The sequence below is a fragment of the Danio rerio genome, chromosome 9, assembly GCF_052040795.2.
Source record: "Danio rerio strain M-AB ecotype USA chromosome 9, GRCz13ab, whole genome shotgun sequence".
In the NCBI taxonomy this organism is placed as follows: domain Eukaryota; kingdom Metazoa; phylum Chordata; class Actinopteri; order Cypriniformes; family Danionidae; genus Danio; species Danio rerio.
The window spans coordinates 6,902,465-6,922,327 of NC_141029.1; the positions used below are offsets into that span (position 1 = coordinate 6,902,465).

Sequence of the window (19,863 nt, forward strand, 5' to 3'; positions counted from 1 at the left end):
GGAGCTCTAGAGCAATGAACACCAACCGATAACCACATCTTTATTGCATTAATTAAAATCAACAACTGGAGCATAGAGAACCATGTCAGAACTGTTTTTCACTGTGTTGTATGTTTTAAAATAATAAAGATTGAACATAACCTTGGTTTAAATTTCTCAGTTTGAGTTTAGTACTGCTTCAAGGTAGGTTGGATAGACAAGCTACTAGTGGCGACACCTGCTGAGGCATGTTTAATGTTTATAGGTTCATTGGTAGTTAGAGCTGAGTGACTTCTTAAATTCTGCATTACCACATCAAACCTGGCTGAATCTGCTCCTCGGCTACCAATGAGGAAAGTCTGTACTTCTTCTACTGATCAAGATAAAGACTTTTTTTGGTATGTTTAATTACTAATGATCTAAATTTAGGGGTCTGGTGTCTTGTGTTGCAGATTGAGTGTTCGTGACACAGGTTGTAAAAATTTAGTCTGGCCAGTCAGCTCGTCCAAGGCTGTTGAAAAAGCCCTGTGCTGTAGCATGCAGGCGCCCATTGAAAAAAATAGGCTGAAAGCTTCAAAAAGGCGGTTAAATTGTGCAATGACACAAAAATAATATCTTTCATGCCACCAAACACATGAATTTGTACATGTATTATATTTGTACTTCGTTACTTGTCATCATTGGTGAACGCAGCATTAGAGCAATGCTATCTCACAACAATTCATAACTTTTTTAATTTAGTGGTTAATTTATATGAAATTGTATGATCTCACTCGTACAATTTAGTACAATTTACTCATTTCCCAATGATGGTTGGGTTTAGGGGTAAAATACTTATGTTTCCTCATGAGATCAGGCTGGCTAAGAGATGTATATCTTTGTAAAACAAAATGCTTTAAAATGTACAAATACAGCTTTCTGTGTATTAATGGAATGATGTTTTAATTTGATTGTTGTCTCAGAGGGAATCTATATCACTTAAGTCCTATATTCTTAATAGCACTTAATGCTAGGAAAGTAAAAAATATATATTTGCATGAGAATACACAGTCTTTTAATATCAGTCTACGAGCTATTTATTCTCTTGACTGGGCATTGCCTTCATATTCTCTTCCAGCTCTGGTGGCTTGAGTCGTGGATTACAGATCGCTCTGAATCATGCCTAAATGTAATTTATGCAGCATAGCCTCTCATACAAATCCCTGCGCAGATATTCTTACAGTTTGTGGCCTGTAAGACCATGATTAAACCGTTATGCTTTGTCGGGTAGCCACAAATCCAGTTTTGGAATCGTACATCTGTTGAGATGGCTTTGATCAGATATATTTGATCTTCAAAAGATCGGTGAAAGAATAATTGAATTATGAAGCGCTCACACATCCATTCTGCGTATTGGTGAAAAGTTCACTGAGGGAAAGACATTAAATTGCTTTCCCTGTAATTGAACCAGAGCGGTACACCGTAAGGAAGTGTTAATCTTGATAAATCATCTCAATGATTTGGTCATATTGGCCTCAACACTCCCACAGCCAGTAGGGGGCAGTGATGGTCAGTGTGTGAATTATTGCAGTATCTCTCATGCTGACTTTTAAAACATTACAAACCGACACACTAATTTTAACATTAACTGTCAATACCATGATCCTGTTCATTCAAGCACTTCCTCTTCACTGAAAACGTCCTTGTAATAACACCAGCCCTGCTCCATCTGATCGAGTTCAGTCAAAAAGCCATTTAGCGAAACGGAAGGAATCGATTTCTCGAGAAACACAAAGATAAATACGTTGGTGTACACACATGTGGCAGACTTCAGATGCAGCAGGTGAAACCTGAGCCCGTGAGACTCAGGAATGAGACAGGAAAGAGCCACATAGACTTCCTCTCCCCCCTTTCTACATGCAGTCAAAGTGCTGAGTCTGAATATAAAACAGTAGCACCGCCAGCCTGCTCCACATCCATCTGCATTAACATCAGCTGGAGCTAGAAAACAAGTTACACCAACAGCAAAACAGACAACGGGTGTAAACGTTGCACTGCTGTTTTATCCGAATTTACATTCCTGTTTTCCATTTAATTTTACAATTCTCACAAACTGTGAACTGTAAAAACTGTAAAACTGTAAAAACTCAAGAGTATACTTTATCATATAAAACGAGTGTCGTTAACTTAAAATTTACTAAAAGTTAATTCTACTCATTTAAAATGAGTTTTGAACTCAGTGTTACTTCAACTTAAATGAAGTAAGTTCACAGTACTCATATAGATTAGTTTTTTTAACTCAAATGGTTTGTAGCAATCAGTTACCTCAAACGGTTTGAATTGCATTAACTTATTGGGTTTTACAGTACTCAATTGGTTTGAGTTCTCTTCATTTATTTGGTTTTACTGTGCTCAAATTGCTTCATTTACTTAAATGTTAGTACTCCAATATGAGTACGTTCACAGAACTCATTAGAATAAGTTTGTGAACTCAAATGATTTGTTGCAATCGGTTTCCTGAAATGGTTTGAGTAACCTTAGCTTATAGGGTTTTACAGTGTAATAATAATGGAATTGCTTTATTTTGATGGTCCCTTTAATGCATTTTGTTGAATTTAAGTTACATTGCATCTGCATGCCAACTAACTCTCTTTAGAAAATAAGTAGACTATTAGGTTGGGTTTAGGGTTAGACTTAGTGAATATTGACATGTACTTGCAAAGTTTCTTATAGTCAGATGCCTGTTGAAGGAGCAGCATCAGCAGATATTAAGCAGAGCCTACTAATACTTGAATGAGAAGTAATTGGCATGTAGTTGCTATGCAACTTTTAGTCAACAAAATGTGCAATAACAATAATAATAGTAATAATAATAATAACATTATATGTCTTTTTCTTGGCTTTTGCCAAAATATACCCACTATAAAGTCTAAAAGAAAAATAAAATTATATAATCACAATAATAACAATAATAATATTCCCAGTGATGGGTTGCAGCTGGAAAGGCATCTGCTGCATAAAACATACTGGATAAGTTGACGGTTCATTCTGCTGTGGCGACCCCAGATTAATAAAAGCACTAAGCCGAAAAGAAAATGAATGAATGAATTATTGAACAACAACAACAATATTATTATTATTATTATTATTATTATTATTATTATTATTATTATTATTATTATTATTATTAATAATACACTGCATTTAATGGTTGGGGTCAGTATATATTTTTAAGCCTAAGACTGTAGATATTTTACTTCACCTTTTTTCTATTTGTTTATGGTCCATTATTGAGAAAGATCCTAAATAATTTTGTGCTTTTATTTTGTTAGGAACTGTATATTGTGTAAAAATAAAAAGTTGCTTATCAAGTTTTTTTTTTCTCCCTCTCATCCTAGAATTGCCATTGCCACACCAAATGGAAACTCGCCTAAGATGCATTTAATTAATGAATATATATATTTTAATTAATAATATATATTAATATATATAATAATATATATTTTTTTTTAATTATTATAATTTTTTTTAAATATGTCTACTTTTGTGTTCTGTTTTAATATATTCACATTGTTATGTTCCTGTAATGGCAAAGCTACATTTTAAAACATCGTTTAACATTTCCTATTAAAATCAATTTTGGAAATTTAGCTATTTGGGAGGTGGTGAAAGATACACATTTGTCACCACCGTTAATCTTTTGATAATTAAAAAGTACAGCATTATAGTTTAAAATACTTTAAAATACTTTATTTTTTTTATAATTAAAAGTCTTTAATGAGTGGCATGGTTGCTCAGTGGTTAGCATTCTCGCCTCACAGCAAGATGGTTGCTGTCTCAAGTCCTGGCACAGGCAGATGGCATTTCTATATAGAGTTTGCATATTCTCCCCGTGTTTATACTCCGGGTGCTCAGGTTTCCCCCACAGTCCAAAGACCTAAGCTATAGGTGCATTGGATGGACTAAATTGGCTGTAATGTATGAGTGTGTGTGTGAATGAGTATTGTATTGGTGTTTCTCAGCACTGGGTTGCACCTGGAAGGGCATCCGCTGCATTAAACATGCTGGAATAGTTTGCAGTTCATTCCGCTGTGGCGACCTTAGATAAATGAAGGAATAAGCCAATGGAAAATGAATGAGTAAAAGTCTCTATTGTTACTTTTTATCAGTTGAATGAAACAGTTTTTAATAAATAAGTCAATCAAGTAAATGACTTTCCCCGAATGGTAGTGAAAATTAATGTTAAAATTTAATTAATTATTGCTGCCTTGTTTGTGGCTATTTTAGGTTTTAGAGCTGTCATGCTAGAAATAATTTTTTTTTTTTTCAAATTTAAGTGAATTGAACATAAAACGACTAAGTTGTCCCCCCAAAAACTCAAGAATTGTGTTGTTTCAGCTCATTTTAAATAAGTTATTTATTTAAAATATTATTTAAAAATATTTATTATATTTATCTGTTTATTTTTCCTCTAATTTTATTTAACGTGAAGAAGATTTCTTTAACACATTTCTAAACAATAGTTTTAATAACTCATTTCTAATAACTGATTTATTTATCTTTAAAATAAAATAAAACTACTTTTATTCTAGCCAAAATAAAACAAATAATACTTTATCCAGTAGAAAAAAATCTTATCAGACATACTGTGAACATTTCCTTGCTTTGTTAAACTTCATTTGGGAAAAAAATTAAAATAAAATGGGATGTAATATTTCTGATTTCAACTGTATGTTTTTTCTTCTTAATATCTTGACATACATTCACTTCTGTTGTACATGTCTTACTGTAACTCAGATTTTCGGAACAAGTCTAAAATTGTTAAAATTTATCAATTTTTAAAAATAATTTATACAATAATTCTACATTATGCCACAAATGCCGCTGATTCTGAGCCCAGAATATCCCTTTAATCGGCAACCTCATTGAAATTTCAAAAGCACGTACAATTGTGATCACTTCAGATCTTGGATTACTTCAGATTATGCAAACCCTAGACATCTTTTGAAGTATTTGCCACTGAACGGCCTCGCAGGGCTCCGGGGGGCCAAGAGGTCAAGACTGCTGGGGTGAGAAGGTGGAAACAGTTCAGCAATCAACACACTTCAGCCGGACTGCGGTTCTCAGCAGGCCCAATCACGTTAATCAGTGTTTGTTTCCTGTTGAGCTCCGAGTCTGCTGTCGCAATGTGGCAATAATTAACAGCAAACACAGGATAACAGAAACCCCACTGTTATAAATATGACATCTGAGGAAATTCATACCCGAGCATGTGACAGTAGAAAGATGAAGGCCTTAAAAAGGTGGCACAAAGATTGACAAAGTCTCTGTTTATTTCGGTTTTGGATGGAGTTTGGAATATGGCAGCTTAGTTTATTATGCCACAGTTATGCAAGTGTGTTTGAGAGAGAGAATGGGATTTTTTTCCTCTGTCTCTGCCATCCTTATTGTATTACTTTAATAACGTAGTTCTAATGACTAAGCTGAAATATACAGATATAAAAAAAAGAGATTTTCTCTTTTTTAATAATACTGATGGAATTTCTTTTAAATTTTAAACTGTAATTGTAATTTATATTGCCATTATTACCATTATTATTATTGTTATTTTAAAAAATCACACAAAAAAAACATGTTTATATTCATTTTTAGACATGTTTATATTTATTTTTAACACAACACACATTTTCAAACTTCAAATGAATTAAGAAAGCAATATGTTTATGTCCTCTACAACTAATTAAAACATTTATTATTCTGATCAATTGTCATTTTCAAAAGGAAAAAATTACTCCAAATAAATTTATCATAGTTATTTTTTATTATAATTTGTAAGAATTTGCATCAGACTTTTAGAGTAATATTTGTATGTTACTCAAAACCATACATTATAAATCCAGTGAAACTGAGAATGATTACGTAGTCTCTTCAGTTTTTCAATAGCTGTATGTTGACGACTTTAGCCAATTATGAAAATTTTGCTATGTAATAATTTGTGGAAGCCACACATTTTCATCAATATTCATTGATGAATAAAAAGTCCAAAAGTACAGTATTAGCTTAAAATACTACTTTTATTGTAGCGATTTAAATGTCTCTACTGTTATTTTTTTATTAGTTGAATAAAACTTTTAATCCACTTTCAATAAATCAATAAAAATGACTTTCCCCAAACTCATCTGACGTTTATAGAAATAAGACACATATTTGCATATTACTCAAAACCATAAATGCAGGAAATCCAGTGAAACTGAGAATGATTAAGTAGTATCTTCATTTTTTCAATAGCTTTATATTGATGATTTAAAAGTTTGGGGTTAGAACAATTTTGTAAGCATTAATTAAGCATACAACTGTAGTTATCCACACTTTTGCAGAAGATGTAGGGTTTGGATGTCAGTTCTTTTATATCACTTTTATTTTAGTTTTTTTTTTTTTTTTGTTATGTTTGTAACAAAACCAATCAACCAAGTGTCAAGTTTATTGAAACTGAGATTTGTACATCACATGTATGTATAAATAATGTATACATGTATAAATAATATTTTCCTTGATGTTATTTGTTAGGATGGGACAACATATGGCTAAATCAAAATCAATAAATAAATATTGAGAAAATTGCCTTTAAAGTTGTCTAAATGAAGTGCTTAGTAATGCATATTACTAATCAAAATTAAGTATTAATGTGTTTAATGTAGGAAATGTTTTAAAATGTCTTCATGGAACATGATCTTTATTTAAAATTCTAATGATTTTTGGTATGAAAGAAAAATCTTACTAAACATAACTCATATATGACTTATATAATGTACCCACACAACCCATACAACAATAAGACTAAAAGAAGAATCAAATTTTATTGGGTTATGTTGTTTGTATTTGGCCTGTTTACCTTTATATGGCAAAATATGACTTACTTTTAGGTTAATTTCTTCTGTGTCTTAACCCAGGGATTCCAACATTAATTGGGGGCTCGTCCGGGATTCATTTATTTAATCATTAAATATTATTGTGAAAAGCTATTACAGTTGTGCTCAATTTTATAATTTTAATAACAATGTATTCATAAATATCATCTTTTCCTTGATGTATAATTTGTTAGGATGGGACAATTTTGGCTAAATCAAAAAAAAAAAATTAATTAATTAAATGTTCAGAAAGCTGCCTCTAAGTGCTTAGAAATGCATATTATCAAATTAAGTCATAATGTATTTAACATAGGAAGTGTTTCATTGTGTATTCATGGAACAAGATCTTTATTTATTATTCTAATGATTTTTGGCATAATCTCATTTAAATCATATATGAGTTATATAATGTATTTCTTTCATCGCTTTTGCCAAAATATACCCATTGTAAAGTCTAAAAGAAAAAGAAAATTATATTCTAAGTTACGTTGTTTATTTTTTTAACTATTTAACTTTAGGTGGCAAAATATGACTTACTTTTATGATCATTTCTAATATATCTTAGTCTAGAAATCCGAACCTGATTTGGGGGCTTGTCCGTGATTCATTTATTTAATCAGTAAATACTATTGTAAAAAACTATTACCGTTGTGTTCAGTTTTATTTTTTTAATAATAATAATGTATCCATTTATATTATCTTTTCCTTGATGTATAATTTGTTAGGATGGGACAATTTTGGCTAATTGCAAAAAAATTTTAATATTGAGAAAGCTGCCTCTAAAAGAAGTGCTTAGAAATGCATATTATCAAAAATTATGTAATAATGTATTTAGTATAGGAAATGTTTTATTATGTATCCATGGAACAAGATCTTTATTAGATACTCTAATGATTTTTGGCATAATCTTATTAAACTCACATATATCTTAAATAATGGATTGCTTTCATGGCTTTTGCCGAAATATACCCATTATAAAGTCTAAAATAATAATACAATTATATTCTAAGTTATGTTGTTTATTTTTTAACTGTTTAACTTTAGGTGTCAAAATATGTCTTACTTTTTCTGTTAATTTCTAAAATATTTTAGTCCGGAACTCCAAACCTGAATCGGGGGCTCGTCCGGGATACATTTGTTTGATCAGTAAAAATAATATTGTCAAATGCTATTACAATTATGTTCAGTTTAATTTTTTGAGTAATGTAATTCATTCCTGTGATGGAAAAGCTTATTATTATTAATATTATTTATTTGGTGCAACATTTATTATTATTTTTATTATTACTGTTGAAAATGGTTCTGCTCTTTAAGATTTTATAAAGATCAAGAGGCAAATAATACTCTCCAAAACGTGCAAATGAAAGTGTAAAATAATTCTGTTTAAAATAATAATAATTTCAGTCTTCAACTCATAATCAAAACAACCATTGCTAAATACATGACAGTAAATTCATACCAGAGCATGTGACCACAGAAAGAAGAGAGCCATAAAAAGGTGTCAGTAAAGTTTCTGTTTATTTCTGTTTGAGTGTGTGGCCGGGTTTAGAAAGGAGGAATATGGCACTAAAACACATTATGTCATGATTATGCGTGTACATTGAGTGTGCGCGCCTATGATATTTTCCCCTCTCCGCCGCCCTTATCATGGTGCTTTGATACAGAAGCCCTAATGACTAAGCCAGAATAGCAGGATTAACACATGATGCATAATAACAGTCTTGTGTTCATCACTTCTGAACAAGGTTTGGAGAACAATTACCAGCAATTAAACCACCGCCAGTTATTCAAAGAGATAATTATGTCCTTGGTGTATTGCATCAATTAGCTACTTTTATTTCAGCCCGCAAACTCTCTGCTACGTCGTATGTGACATGTTTGGAGAGGTTTGAACAACAGGAATTCCTGCACTTATCCTCCATAAGTACAGTGAAATATGAGCACAGAGAAAAGTGAAAAGTATCCTCTCATCTCTGAAAGGATTTTGTTGCTCTGCCATTTTTTGTTGTCCGTAATAACAGCAACGTGGTCCAAGGAGAAATCGCTCTGAAGTGACTATTTGGATTTGACATGTCGACCGAATCCTTCGGAATTCTCCAAAACAGAAGATTAAATCCAAACAACCCTGAATATGTATTGAGGACGATTTTCTTGAGCTGCCAAATGGCTCGTCGTATTGGCCACTTGTGTATATTGAATTCAGCCTCGGCGATGGGCCGTGGTGCATACAGTAATAGCATCTCAGGAGAGGCCTGTTGGGGCCGTTTTCTAATGCCGAGACCTTATTCGATGGGTTTAGGTCTACATTTTTTCCATTCTTTCTGAGGGAGATTGAGGCTCTAAGAGCTTAGCTGAAATTCAGATGTGCCCTTGAAGAGATATGGCTTTGTGCTTTTCGATGACCTCAATACAATTCTGACTCAATCCATTCAGACAAAGATTTGACCTTAACAAATTGTGCCGTGACTACAATGAGTTGAATTTAAAAGAGCTTATGCTGGAAAGGGCTCTTGATAATGTGTAAGTGTTCTTCAGAAACACAGAAAACATGCTAATGCAAATACATTCCTCAGTCGCATTTTCACAAACACAAAAACGGCTTGGCTAAATGAATGTGTTTGTCCTACAGAAAAACGCAATCAGCAAGCACTGGTGGATTTTGTCGAATCGTGAGGTTTCCTTTACCTTTTCTTGGGCCTCAAGGGTATAATGGCTAACTCCAAATACTTGTGTCCAATTGTAGGTAATCTATTAAACCACAGAGCCCACAGCTTATTTCCTCTCTGCTTCACATCCTCCGGTTAATGTGATAGCTACACAACAAAAGCAGGAACACCTTTCACCTCTTCTCTCTGTCACATATCCATATTTATGATTGTTACCTTGTGAATTAACAGTCAAAGCGACGAGTTCTGAGCTGGGAATGTGTGCTAAACTCACTGAGTATCACATATCATCAGCACTAATGTTGCGATTATAGAGGTTAAGGATTTAGGCATTGAGGCTTTTGGAAGTGTGCCTTCGGTCCCCCATTTCCTGCAGTTCCAGGGGCCGGTCAGAGGCAGCGATGCATTGGTTTCAGCCCCCCGTATAACTCCTCAATGAGCAGGCTCTGACATGCTGTCACCTTGGCAACTGCTGCCAGGGTAATGTGCCTGGCGGGCAAACTGACCTCAGCTGGCCGTGTGCCATGGGCTTGCAGCAGGTGTGTGACAGTGAAGGTCCCCTGGCCACTAATCCAGCCGGCTTGAAGAGCCTCGGACGTTTGTTCAACCACATCCATCGGCCGTACGTCTGATGGGATTTGCGAGATGAGAAATGTTATGCTTTAGTGAGAAACAGGCGATTATCTGGGTAGCATTTCCCAAAAAGACATTTTTTTTTTTTGGTTTTTGCATTACAAATGAATAAGTTTAAACCTCCAGTTGTGTACACTGTAAACATATGAAGTTGAGTGTATTTAAAAGAGATCATTATTATGGTAACATTTTACAATAAGGGTGAATTAGTTAAGGTTAATTAATAAAAATACACTAAAAAAAAGATTCAAATATGATTTTTTGGATTTACCAAAGTCTTTTAAGTACTTGTAAACCATTTGTTTTGGTTGAATTTAAACAAACAAATTAAGTTGAACATTCATTCAATCATTATTTAATTTGCCATAGTCCCTTTATTAATCTGGGGTCTCCACAGCGGAATGAACAGCCTAAGTTGAACATTACTAAATTGAATTTGTTTGTTCAAATTCAACACATACATTTTTTGCACCAATTTTGCAGACATCATTGTTTTCATTGTACAGTTGTTAGTTCATCTTAATTCACGGTGCATTTACTACAGTTAACAAGCCTTAATTTAAATGTTAATAATGCATTAGTAAATGTTGAATTAGGATTATCGAATGCTGTACAAGTATTGTTCATTATTAGTTAATGTTAGTAAATGAATTAACCTTATTGTAAAGTGTGACCATTTTTACTTAAAAAGAAATCCTTATTACAAACTTACTTAAAAAGAAAATTTTGCCTACATTTCAATGTTTATTTATATAGGCTTACTTCAGCCAGAAGCGGATTAAAGCAATAAGCGATGCAGCCGCATAAGGCCCCAGGAAATCTGGGGGCCCCACTAATATTTTGAAGTATAAATTATACCTATAAACTATATAACATTGTTTTCTACCATATTCAGTATGATGAGTGTTAAACAAATACAAATTTAATACAATTAAATATTATTTAGTATACACTCAAATATATTATTATCATTTTAATGTTATGCAATAAAAGCGATAATACAAAATAAAATATTCATCATGGAGCAGTCCAGTAGTTAAATTACTAAAAATAAATATATTTATTATTTTAGCTGTAAATTCATTTTAAGAAAACTAATCATTTAAAATATAGAGATTGCATATATATATATATATATATATATATATATATATATATATATATATATATATATATATATATATATATATATATATATATATACACACACTTTCTTTTCTAAATTTTAAATTAATGCAACCTCTTTAAATGATTAGTTATCTTATTCTTATTTTTCATTTTATATATATATATATATATATATATATATATATATATATATATATATATATATATATATATATATATATATATATATATATATATATATATATATATATATATATATATATATATATATAAAAATTAAATAAAAGTAGAAAAGGTGCATTTCAGGACTTGGGGCCCCAAAATCACTAAATCCGCCCCTGACTTCAGCATGGGTTTTTATCTAACTGAAATTAATGTCGTTTACACAGTTTTATCTACAACTGTCCAGTGGTTTTATCGATAAAATGATATGAAATAGAAAGTCTATTCTTGCTAAAGGGAATGCCAAAAGATGGCGCTAAAGAAATATGAGAAGGGGGAACATGTCTCTCCTATGGTTCATGTGCATCTTCTGTTTGGGTAAAATTAATGTTGTGAAGTTTTTAAAGACATTTGGAAAAAAAGTCAGTGTTAAAAAATAAATAAAATCCCCCGATTAATATAGAAAACGATTGAATTCAACTCCTCATTATTGTTTAGACTACTTTCGGACGGTTACAGAAATATGAGAGGTAAAGTAAAGCCCGTCAATAAATGTATATGTTAGTATATTATGTTGTAAACGTGATATAGGCTAATCCAGAACAGAACGTCAAAAATAAAAACAAACCAAGCCTATCTATTAAAAAATAAATAAATATGACAAATTGGTTTGCGTCCATAGTGTGCATTTGTTATATAGGCCTAATAATATTGCTGTTATTTTCCCAGAATAATATAGGCTAATATATACTGTATGCAATACTGTATGTATATGTTTGTCTGTGTGTTTGTACTGTACAATCAAACCTAGAGACTAAACTTACTCACATATGTTTACTTTTTTTGCGCTATTGGAGGTTTTATATTTAAGAATAACAATAGGCTATAAAGGTGATTTTATTATAATCGAAATATTTTTCATTATTGTCTCTATCATCCAAAATTTAATTAAGGATATAGCTGATGCCTTTTCGTTAGCTATACAGCCTGGTAGACTGACGGGCACGTTGTTTCTAATGATAAGTTTACTTTGGTGTTGTTGTGAATATAAGCTACTTTATCAAAAGTTTGCCTAATTTTCTAAAATATAATATTTCAATGCAAATAAAATATGAACGCAAAAAGAGGGTGATCATATGTTTTCATCAATTTTATTGCAGCTAATAATATACTTGCAAATAAAGTGCATTTTGGACAGCTTTAAACAGAAGTTTACAACTGAGTTATTCTAGTCGTGTGTGCGATGCCATTAACATTGAGTATATTGCGTGAAGGGTGGGGCGCGCGCTTATAACCACAGGTTGAATTCCGTTGCCACGCAACGGATGTACGGTAAATCATCCGCGAAATTTAAATCTTCAAGAGAAGGACTTGGCTTGGTTTGGCTGAATAGTCACTACCACACAAAAGTTCCAACAGAAAAAAAAAACATCAGCTGCGCTCCCGCGTCTCAACAGAAGCTCCGTTCAGCTGGAAGGTTAGTGTTGCGCCTTTGGTGAAAGAGTGCAAAGCCAGCTATTTTAAACATTGCAGAAGTGAATACAAATGGGAAAAATCGCCAAACTTGTCTTGATGAAAATTAAGGGCCAGCAGTTGTGCTATTCCCCAGCAGAAACGGTCGGTTTACAGAAAAAAGGCAATTCAGTCACACAATCGTTTTTGCACGCTTTTACATTGCAATCTGATGGAAGGATCTAGGCCCTTTGCACTCAGAGAGCTACGTGGCAGGCATACGAATTTCCATGCATACAAATTCACCCCTGCTTCAGAGCGTGCACGGAATGGATTCCAAATTACGTCACTCACTGAGCGGGACGCTTTTTTTTTCAAATTTAAATAAAATCAAAAATATTAATTAAAGTAGATGAATTTGACTAAATGCACGTTCTCGAAATAAATCGAAATGATCCAATTGTTTGCTGAAGGCACGCAAGTTTAATATGATTAATTTGAATTACAATAAATGCAATTCTTAAGTTTATTTTGTGCTATGATATTGCAGTTTTTTTAAATTAATTTCCTCAAAATATTTACTGAAATAACCCGGGATAAACTATAAATATTGTTTGCATGAAACATAATGAAAGTGGTAAATGGGTTATGCATTGAGGTCAAAATCACGTTGCTGGAAACCATTATTTATCAGCCATACGTGTATTTAAAACCAGGAAAAAATGAAACTTTCAAAGTATTCTATTGTTGGAAGTCACAGCACGTAAAGTAAACTATGGACATTATTATACTGGTTTAATGGGGATTCTTAGAGAGGAAGATTAATCTGAATAGTGCAACAGATTTTCATGTCTCGTTGATGCTCGTGATATATAAAATGATTTATACCTACACACATGTCTTTGTTTCATTTTAGATGCAAGAAAGCCTGTTTTGGTAATTTATATTAAGCACAGGGGGAAATAAATCAATATGTGAATTAGTATAACGCATAATTTTAAACTGATACAACACAATAAAAAAAAAGGTTTGGTATTGTTTGGAATCTAGTTAATCGACGGAAAAGTTTTTAAAATAAAATGTAAATGTATTGCGTTATTTGCTTTGTGCATCGACAACCTAAGAGTTTTTTTTTTTATTATTTAACGCCGTTAAAAGCAGATAATATATACAAATTACTTTATGGCTATTTCTTTATAAATATAAATACAAACATGCTGATAGAAAGGAAAACAAGCCTAATGAATTGTGACAATGAAGGTAAAAACATTTAGTTTTACGACTAATATTCAGGCCAAGGGTCAAAAAGATTCAAATAAAATAAAAAGTCTGTATGCTTATCAAACACTTGCTTTTTAGACCAAAGCAAATCAAACAATTATTAGTAATGTGTTCCATTTGTGATTATCTTTAATATTTATACAAGTTGCGCAAGAAAGAATGAATGTAAGAAAGAAAGGATGAAAAGAAAGTTGCACCGATGCATCTGAAAGCTATATCAGATTTATTATTCTCATTCACTTCTCGCTGAGTCAGTACTGAACTTAAATAACAACCACGGGGAAACGTTTTGACAACGGTTTGTTTCAGCTTCGTCAATGTTTGTGTACAATATCTGTGTATAATAACAAGTGTAATACTAACAGTATAAAATATAATCAGTATTTAAAATGGCAGGGGGGAAGGCCTACAAGAGATGCTACTAGGTTGAAATTCATCATCACAGCGCGCAACAAATCTGTCATTGCTCCTGAAAATATCTGAAATTGATTTTAGTGAAAAATATAAAGCAAATCATTTAAATCAACACAGAGAATTCATATTGCCAAATTTACACAGACTTATCAAAACCCACCAAAAAATTCTGCCTGGAAAAAGCAGTGAAGAGAGGGCAATATCCACGATTATTCAGCCAAACAACAACAAAAAAAGGTTTTTACAAGGGGTCGGCTGAAATTGGAAAATAAGTGCAGCTTGAGAGTAATCTTTTTTTCTCTTTTTTTTCTTGAGAGTTTTCTCTGTGTAAAAGCTATTTACAGAAGTGTTGTCCACAAAAATACTATGAAATAGAAAAGGTGTAGTTTGTTTGCACATAATACTCCAAGAGTAGACAAGACAATTCCGTTTTTGTTAAAATGAGTAATATAATTCCTGTGCGTAAAATTGATACGTGTCCTGGGGTAAATTCTTCCACTGTTTAATATTTAATGTTTGTCTGCATTGATCCATGTCCTTGGGAGTTCTTTTGCAATTTCAATCCATAAAGTCTTATGTTGGCTTTGGGCTGGTTATGTTTTCGGTGTCAGTGCACCAGAATCTCCTGGCCATAGGAGCTCGCAGTTGTGACGTTGTGGTTGCTGTCCGGTTCATCTTTCAAACTTGCACCTTTTAAGTAATCTACCACAAAACTCCCCTGAAACACAGAGCAAACACAGTCATTTAACGTTAGGGACATTGGAGGATAAAACGAAGAGCTTTTTTTTTAAAGATTGCAGTTTTTGAGGTCTCTTGTAAAATATATACATAGCATATTTATAATATCTTGCTGACTTGAAGTGTATATACAAATAATGTGTTCTACGTCTCAGTGAACATACGTTTGCAGTCCATGGACGGAGGCGGTGTGTCTGCACTCACGTTGCCGGCATGGGTGTACACGTCCTCGGGCGTCTGGGGTACCCCGGGCGGCGTCATCCTCTTCTCCTTCTGCCTTCGGTTGCAGAACCAGACCCGGACCACCTCTTTTTCCAGCTGCAGGTTGTCGGCCAGAGAGGTGATCTCCTGCGCCGACGGTTTGGGGCATTTCAGAAAATGGCTCTCCAAGGCTCCCTTCACGCTCACCTCAATGGAAGTGCGCTTCTTTCGTTTCCTGCCTTGAGCTGCTATTTTGTCGATACTGGTGGGACTGCCCGTGGTCGAGTCGGCCTCCTCCAGCCACTTGTTTAGCAGTGGCTTAAGTTTGCACATGTTCTTGAAGCTCAGCTGGAGAGCCTCGAACCTGCAAATGGTGGTCTGAGAGAAAACATTTCCGTAAAGAGTTCCCAGCGCTAACCCGACGTCGGCCTGAGTAAAGCCCAGTTTGATCCGACGCTGCTTAAATTGTTTGGCGAACTGCTCCAGGTCGTCGGAGGTCGGCGTGTCCTCGTCTGAGTGCGAGTCGTGGCTGTTCACTCCCGCGTGGTGCTGGTGGTGGTGGTGATGGGGGTGCTGCTGCTGATGGTGGTGGTGATGATGATGGTGATCCATTTCTGGAGACTCTCCCCGCATCAGCCCAGGGTGCACTAAACTCCCGGGAGGGTTTAACATGCCGTTGACTGTGAAACCACCAGGCTGGGAATAGATGAGAGACTGCTGGGACTGCTGCTGTCCTCCGGTGATGGTGGAGATGTGGGAGGCTGTGGTGCCACCCCATGCGCTTTGGTGCGACTGGTGAGCCCCTAAATGCGAGGGTCTGTGGTGCAAAGCGGTGCCCGAGTGTAGGTCTTCCCTGTTTGAACTGCTCTTGACGTCTTGTTGCTGTGGGCTCCCGGCCATACCAACTGGGCTGGAGCTCCAAGGTGAGCCGGCTTCCGCTGCTGCGGCGGCTGCGGCGGCGGCGGCTGCGGCAGCCGCGTGGGGCAGTGAGGTGACCCACTGATGCGCATGGCTCAGCATGTGACCCCCGTTACTGGCCGCCATGGCTCCTTGCATGAAGTCGCTCTGCACCATCTTGACTGTGGGGTCTCCTCTGTAACCCCCCGACACCGATGTTACTGCACCACTTCCCGGCTGCATGCCACCACCTCCGGACTCCGAGTGCACGAGCGAGGCTGATGAGAGAATGGTGCTGCTGGCCAGGTAAGGGTTGGAAGCCGCTGTGGCCATCCCTCCTCACCACTTTGAACAATTTCTACTTATTATTCCCCCTCCCCGAATTGTTGTAACTTTGTTTCCAAGTCTTGAAGGCACGCACTATTTCATGAATTATTCAAGCTGGAAAAGTATGCGTGGTATTCTGAGTTGGTCCACCGACAACACAGCAAAATATGGCAAAATATATCCGTCAAAATCCCCTTTAATCAAAGGCAACGAAATAGTTTCTGCGTAGAAATCCACATTGTGCATGGAAGTTTGTTTTAATTGCTTTCCATTCTTAATGTCATTGTTTGTGAGACAAAAAAAAAAAAAAACTTCTTCACATCAACTTCACGTGAAGATTACACAAATCCCACACCGAACTTCATCTCGCGTGCTCCTCACTTGATGTGGAGGCTTATCAAGAGGACGCTCCTTTCAAAACTTCTCTCTTGTCCAGCGGATAGCGTTTTCTTACAGAGCTTTCCTTCTCGTATTTCTTCTTTTCACAAAGTCCATCAGACGTTAATCTTCGATGTAATCAGTCGCACACAAGTCTATAAAATGCACGCGCAATGAAGAGCTTTCACTGTCCTCGCCTGCTCCGTTCCTCTCTCTGAGCGCGAGAGCACGCGAATGTTTACGTTCAGCCCCCGCGTGCGCACACCATCCACATCCTTCACCCAATTACCGCGAGGAAGTTTCTGCGAGATTGATGCTCATTGGATATCCTTCGGGAGAGTGACAGATCTTAGGGCGCAGCTAAGAAATCACGTCAAGGCGTTGCAATTTGCTATGTCTAATTTGGATATGTCAACATACGAATAAAAGTGACTAGACCTTCTATCTGAACTGGAAGCTTTGCTTGATATTCTAGTACAGTGCACTACATTATCGGCTTCTGTTAAGGACGCTTTAGATGTGTTGTTTTTGCTGTTTGGAGATTGTTTTTGGCTTGTTTTTTTTCCTTGTCGATTTTTTATTTCACCGATTTTGTCTGGAATGGGCATTCAGATCCTAAAATTGTAATAGTAAATTAAATTATAATTGTGTGTGATATTTAATATATGCACATGTAACAAACAAAGAAGGAACAGAAGATTTTAAACAATGCAAACATCAGGCAGATAAACAATAAGGAATGTCGGCACTTGTTTGCTTAGGGGTAGGCTACAAATGAAGTAAGCATAGATTAGATTTTTATCATGGGAAATGTATGTAATCTGTTATATAATTATGTACACTAAGAACCTAACGAAAATCATCCTTTATAGTTTAGATACATTTTAAGTAGTTAAACCATTTCAAAGCACGAGCCTTGAACAGTGTAAAGCTTATCTTATTTAGCCCATTCAGTTTGTAAATTACAATCCACCCTCTGGCCTAACTAGAAATACTTAAAATTGGATATACAAAAACAAAACACTTCTAAACACCATGCGTGTAATAAACGACAGATATTTATTAATTTTTATCTTTTACTCTGTTAAACGTATTATTTGCTCTACAGAAAAAAATATATATACAGATATATTATCTTGCAGATAATAATAACATTCATTTAAAGGAAAAAATATATACGCTGGGTGGCAATTGTGACTTATTTATTATATTGTTGTTTGTTTATTTGATGACTGATCGACCCCTGGTGTAGCTTACACATAACCTATTGTATAGTGTCGAGCACAGGGACACTCGTGCACTGCGAGCGATGAACAGTTAGTGCTGATTTTCATTTGCATAAATTTTCATATGTTTAAGTGAAAATAATAGCGGAGCGGAGGAGAGCGGGATTCACTCGAGACGGAGGAAGAGAGAGAGGGAGCTGCGCTGGATTCATTCCTGCGGTAAGAAATATACCTCTCCTTCTCTGTCTCCCTCTCTCTCAGTCTGAATATTTTGTTTTAATCGCAAGCAACTGTGTTTATTGATAGATCCGCGTTGTATTTTTTTACGTTTTCAAAATAGGCTAAGTAAAATACCTATTTGCGCAGAGCTTGTTTTTCAATGAGGGCCTTATTTTGGCTGTGTAGTAGCCTACAAATTCAGGAAAATAACATTTAAAAAATAAATAATAACACTCAGTCCCAAATGCATCACAGCTAAAGGATACACAGGGTTAAATGACAACTGCTTGATAATTTTATTACGCTTCTTAGCGTCTTGAGCAAAGATTTCCAAGACTTGTATATCATTTATTATATGGTTAAGTGCTTATTTATTTATTTTTTGTAAGTTTAATTACATGAATAAACTTTGAATGATATAAATTAGTAATCAAAATTGAAGTAAATTCAGTTTTACTCAATGTGCAATTTACAAATAATATCCTTCAGTCTTATGACCTGCACTGCGCGTGCGTCAAATGCGTTTAAAACTCTTAATAACTTTGCATGTTAACAGATTATTTAGTTGACGGCTCATTTGCTGAGTGTAATTGCTTTCTTGATCATGCCCTATCCGAAATCAATTTCCTAAAGTGTAGAATAAGATTGATCAATCAAAAAGCCACGAGAACTGTCAGCCAGACATTTGCCGTAACAACGTTCTGAATTAATTAGCAAAGACTAACATGACCCTCTCTGTAACAGGTCATCCAATAAGTTTATAACGGGAAATATATGTAGTCCATCAGCTGGCATGGGCAAACAGATGATCCATCAATCACTGTCCGACAAAGTCATGTTCAACAATGGCTCAGTGTGTCATTTGTAAATTAAGATACTTTATTTCTTGTTACGCCTTCATTTTGTGTACTAATTGACGTGTGTTTTAGAAAGGTTGTTTTACTTGGGGTTAAAGTGGTGCTTTGCATGAAAACAGCCATTAAATAGTCAGCACGCGTTTACATGAGTATTTCAGAGTAATGTAGTTTTCCAAAAACGTTTAAATGAAGATCAGTGACATTAGTAAAACTAAGAAATTATTTAATAATTTTACTTATACAATCTCACTTTTTGAAAGTGTTTAAACTCTAATTTTAGTGACAGATAATACATTTAAAATAAGTTAAATAACTTCAGACTTGTAGTTTTAGATGCTTTTTTATTTTCTTTTTGTCATTGAGCCACATTCAAGCATCTTTTACATTTATTTAACAGATACTTTTAAAGAGAGAATAA

The 19,863-nt window shown here is 34.6% G+C and overlaps 1 protein-coding gene and 2 long non-coding RNA genes across 4 annotated transcripts in view; 2 read left to right on the forward strand and 1 right to left on the reverse strand.

Annotated features, from left to right (window-relative positions):
• The window catches only part of LOC147842240 (uncharacterized), a 1,176,585-nt gene that overhangs the window by 1,109,873 nt on the left and 46,849 nt on the right, over positions 1-19,863 (forward strand). The window lies entirely within an intron of this gene.
• The window catches only part of LOC141376063 (uncharacterized), a 37,145-nt gene that overhangs the window by 12,274 nt on the left and 5,008 nt on the right, over positions 1-19,863 (forward strand). The window contains exon 2 of the long non-coding RNA XR_015499114.1: positions 18,503-18,588. This is a non-coding gene — a long non-coding RNA (uncharacterized LOC141376063). The remainder of the gene's footprint in view (positions 1-18,502; positions 18,589-19,863) is intronic.
• On the reverse strand, positions 14,293-17,404 carry pou3f3a (POU class 3 homeobox 3a). 2 transcript variants are annotated; one of them, NM_131150.2, is given in 2 exon segments: positions 14,293-15,320; positions 15,545-17,404. In NM_131150.2, coding segments are annotated over 2 exon segments (1,338 nt in total). In that variant the 5' UTR covers positions 16,772-17,404; the 3' UTR covers positions 14,293-15,209.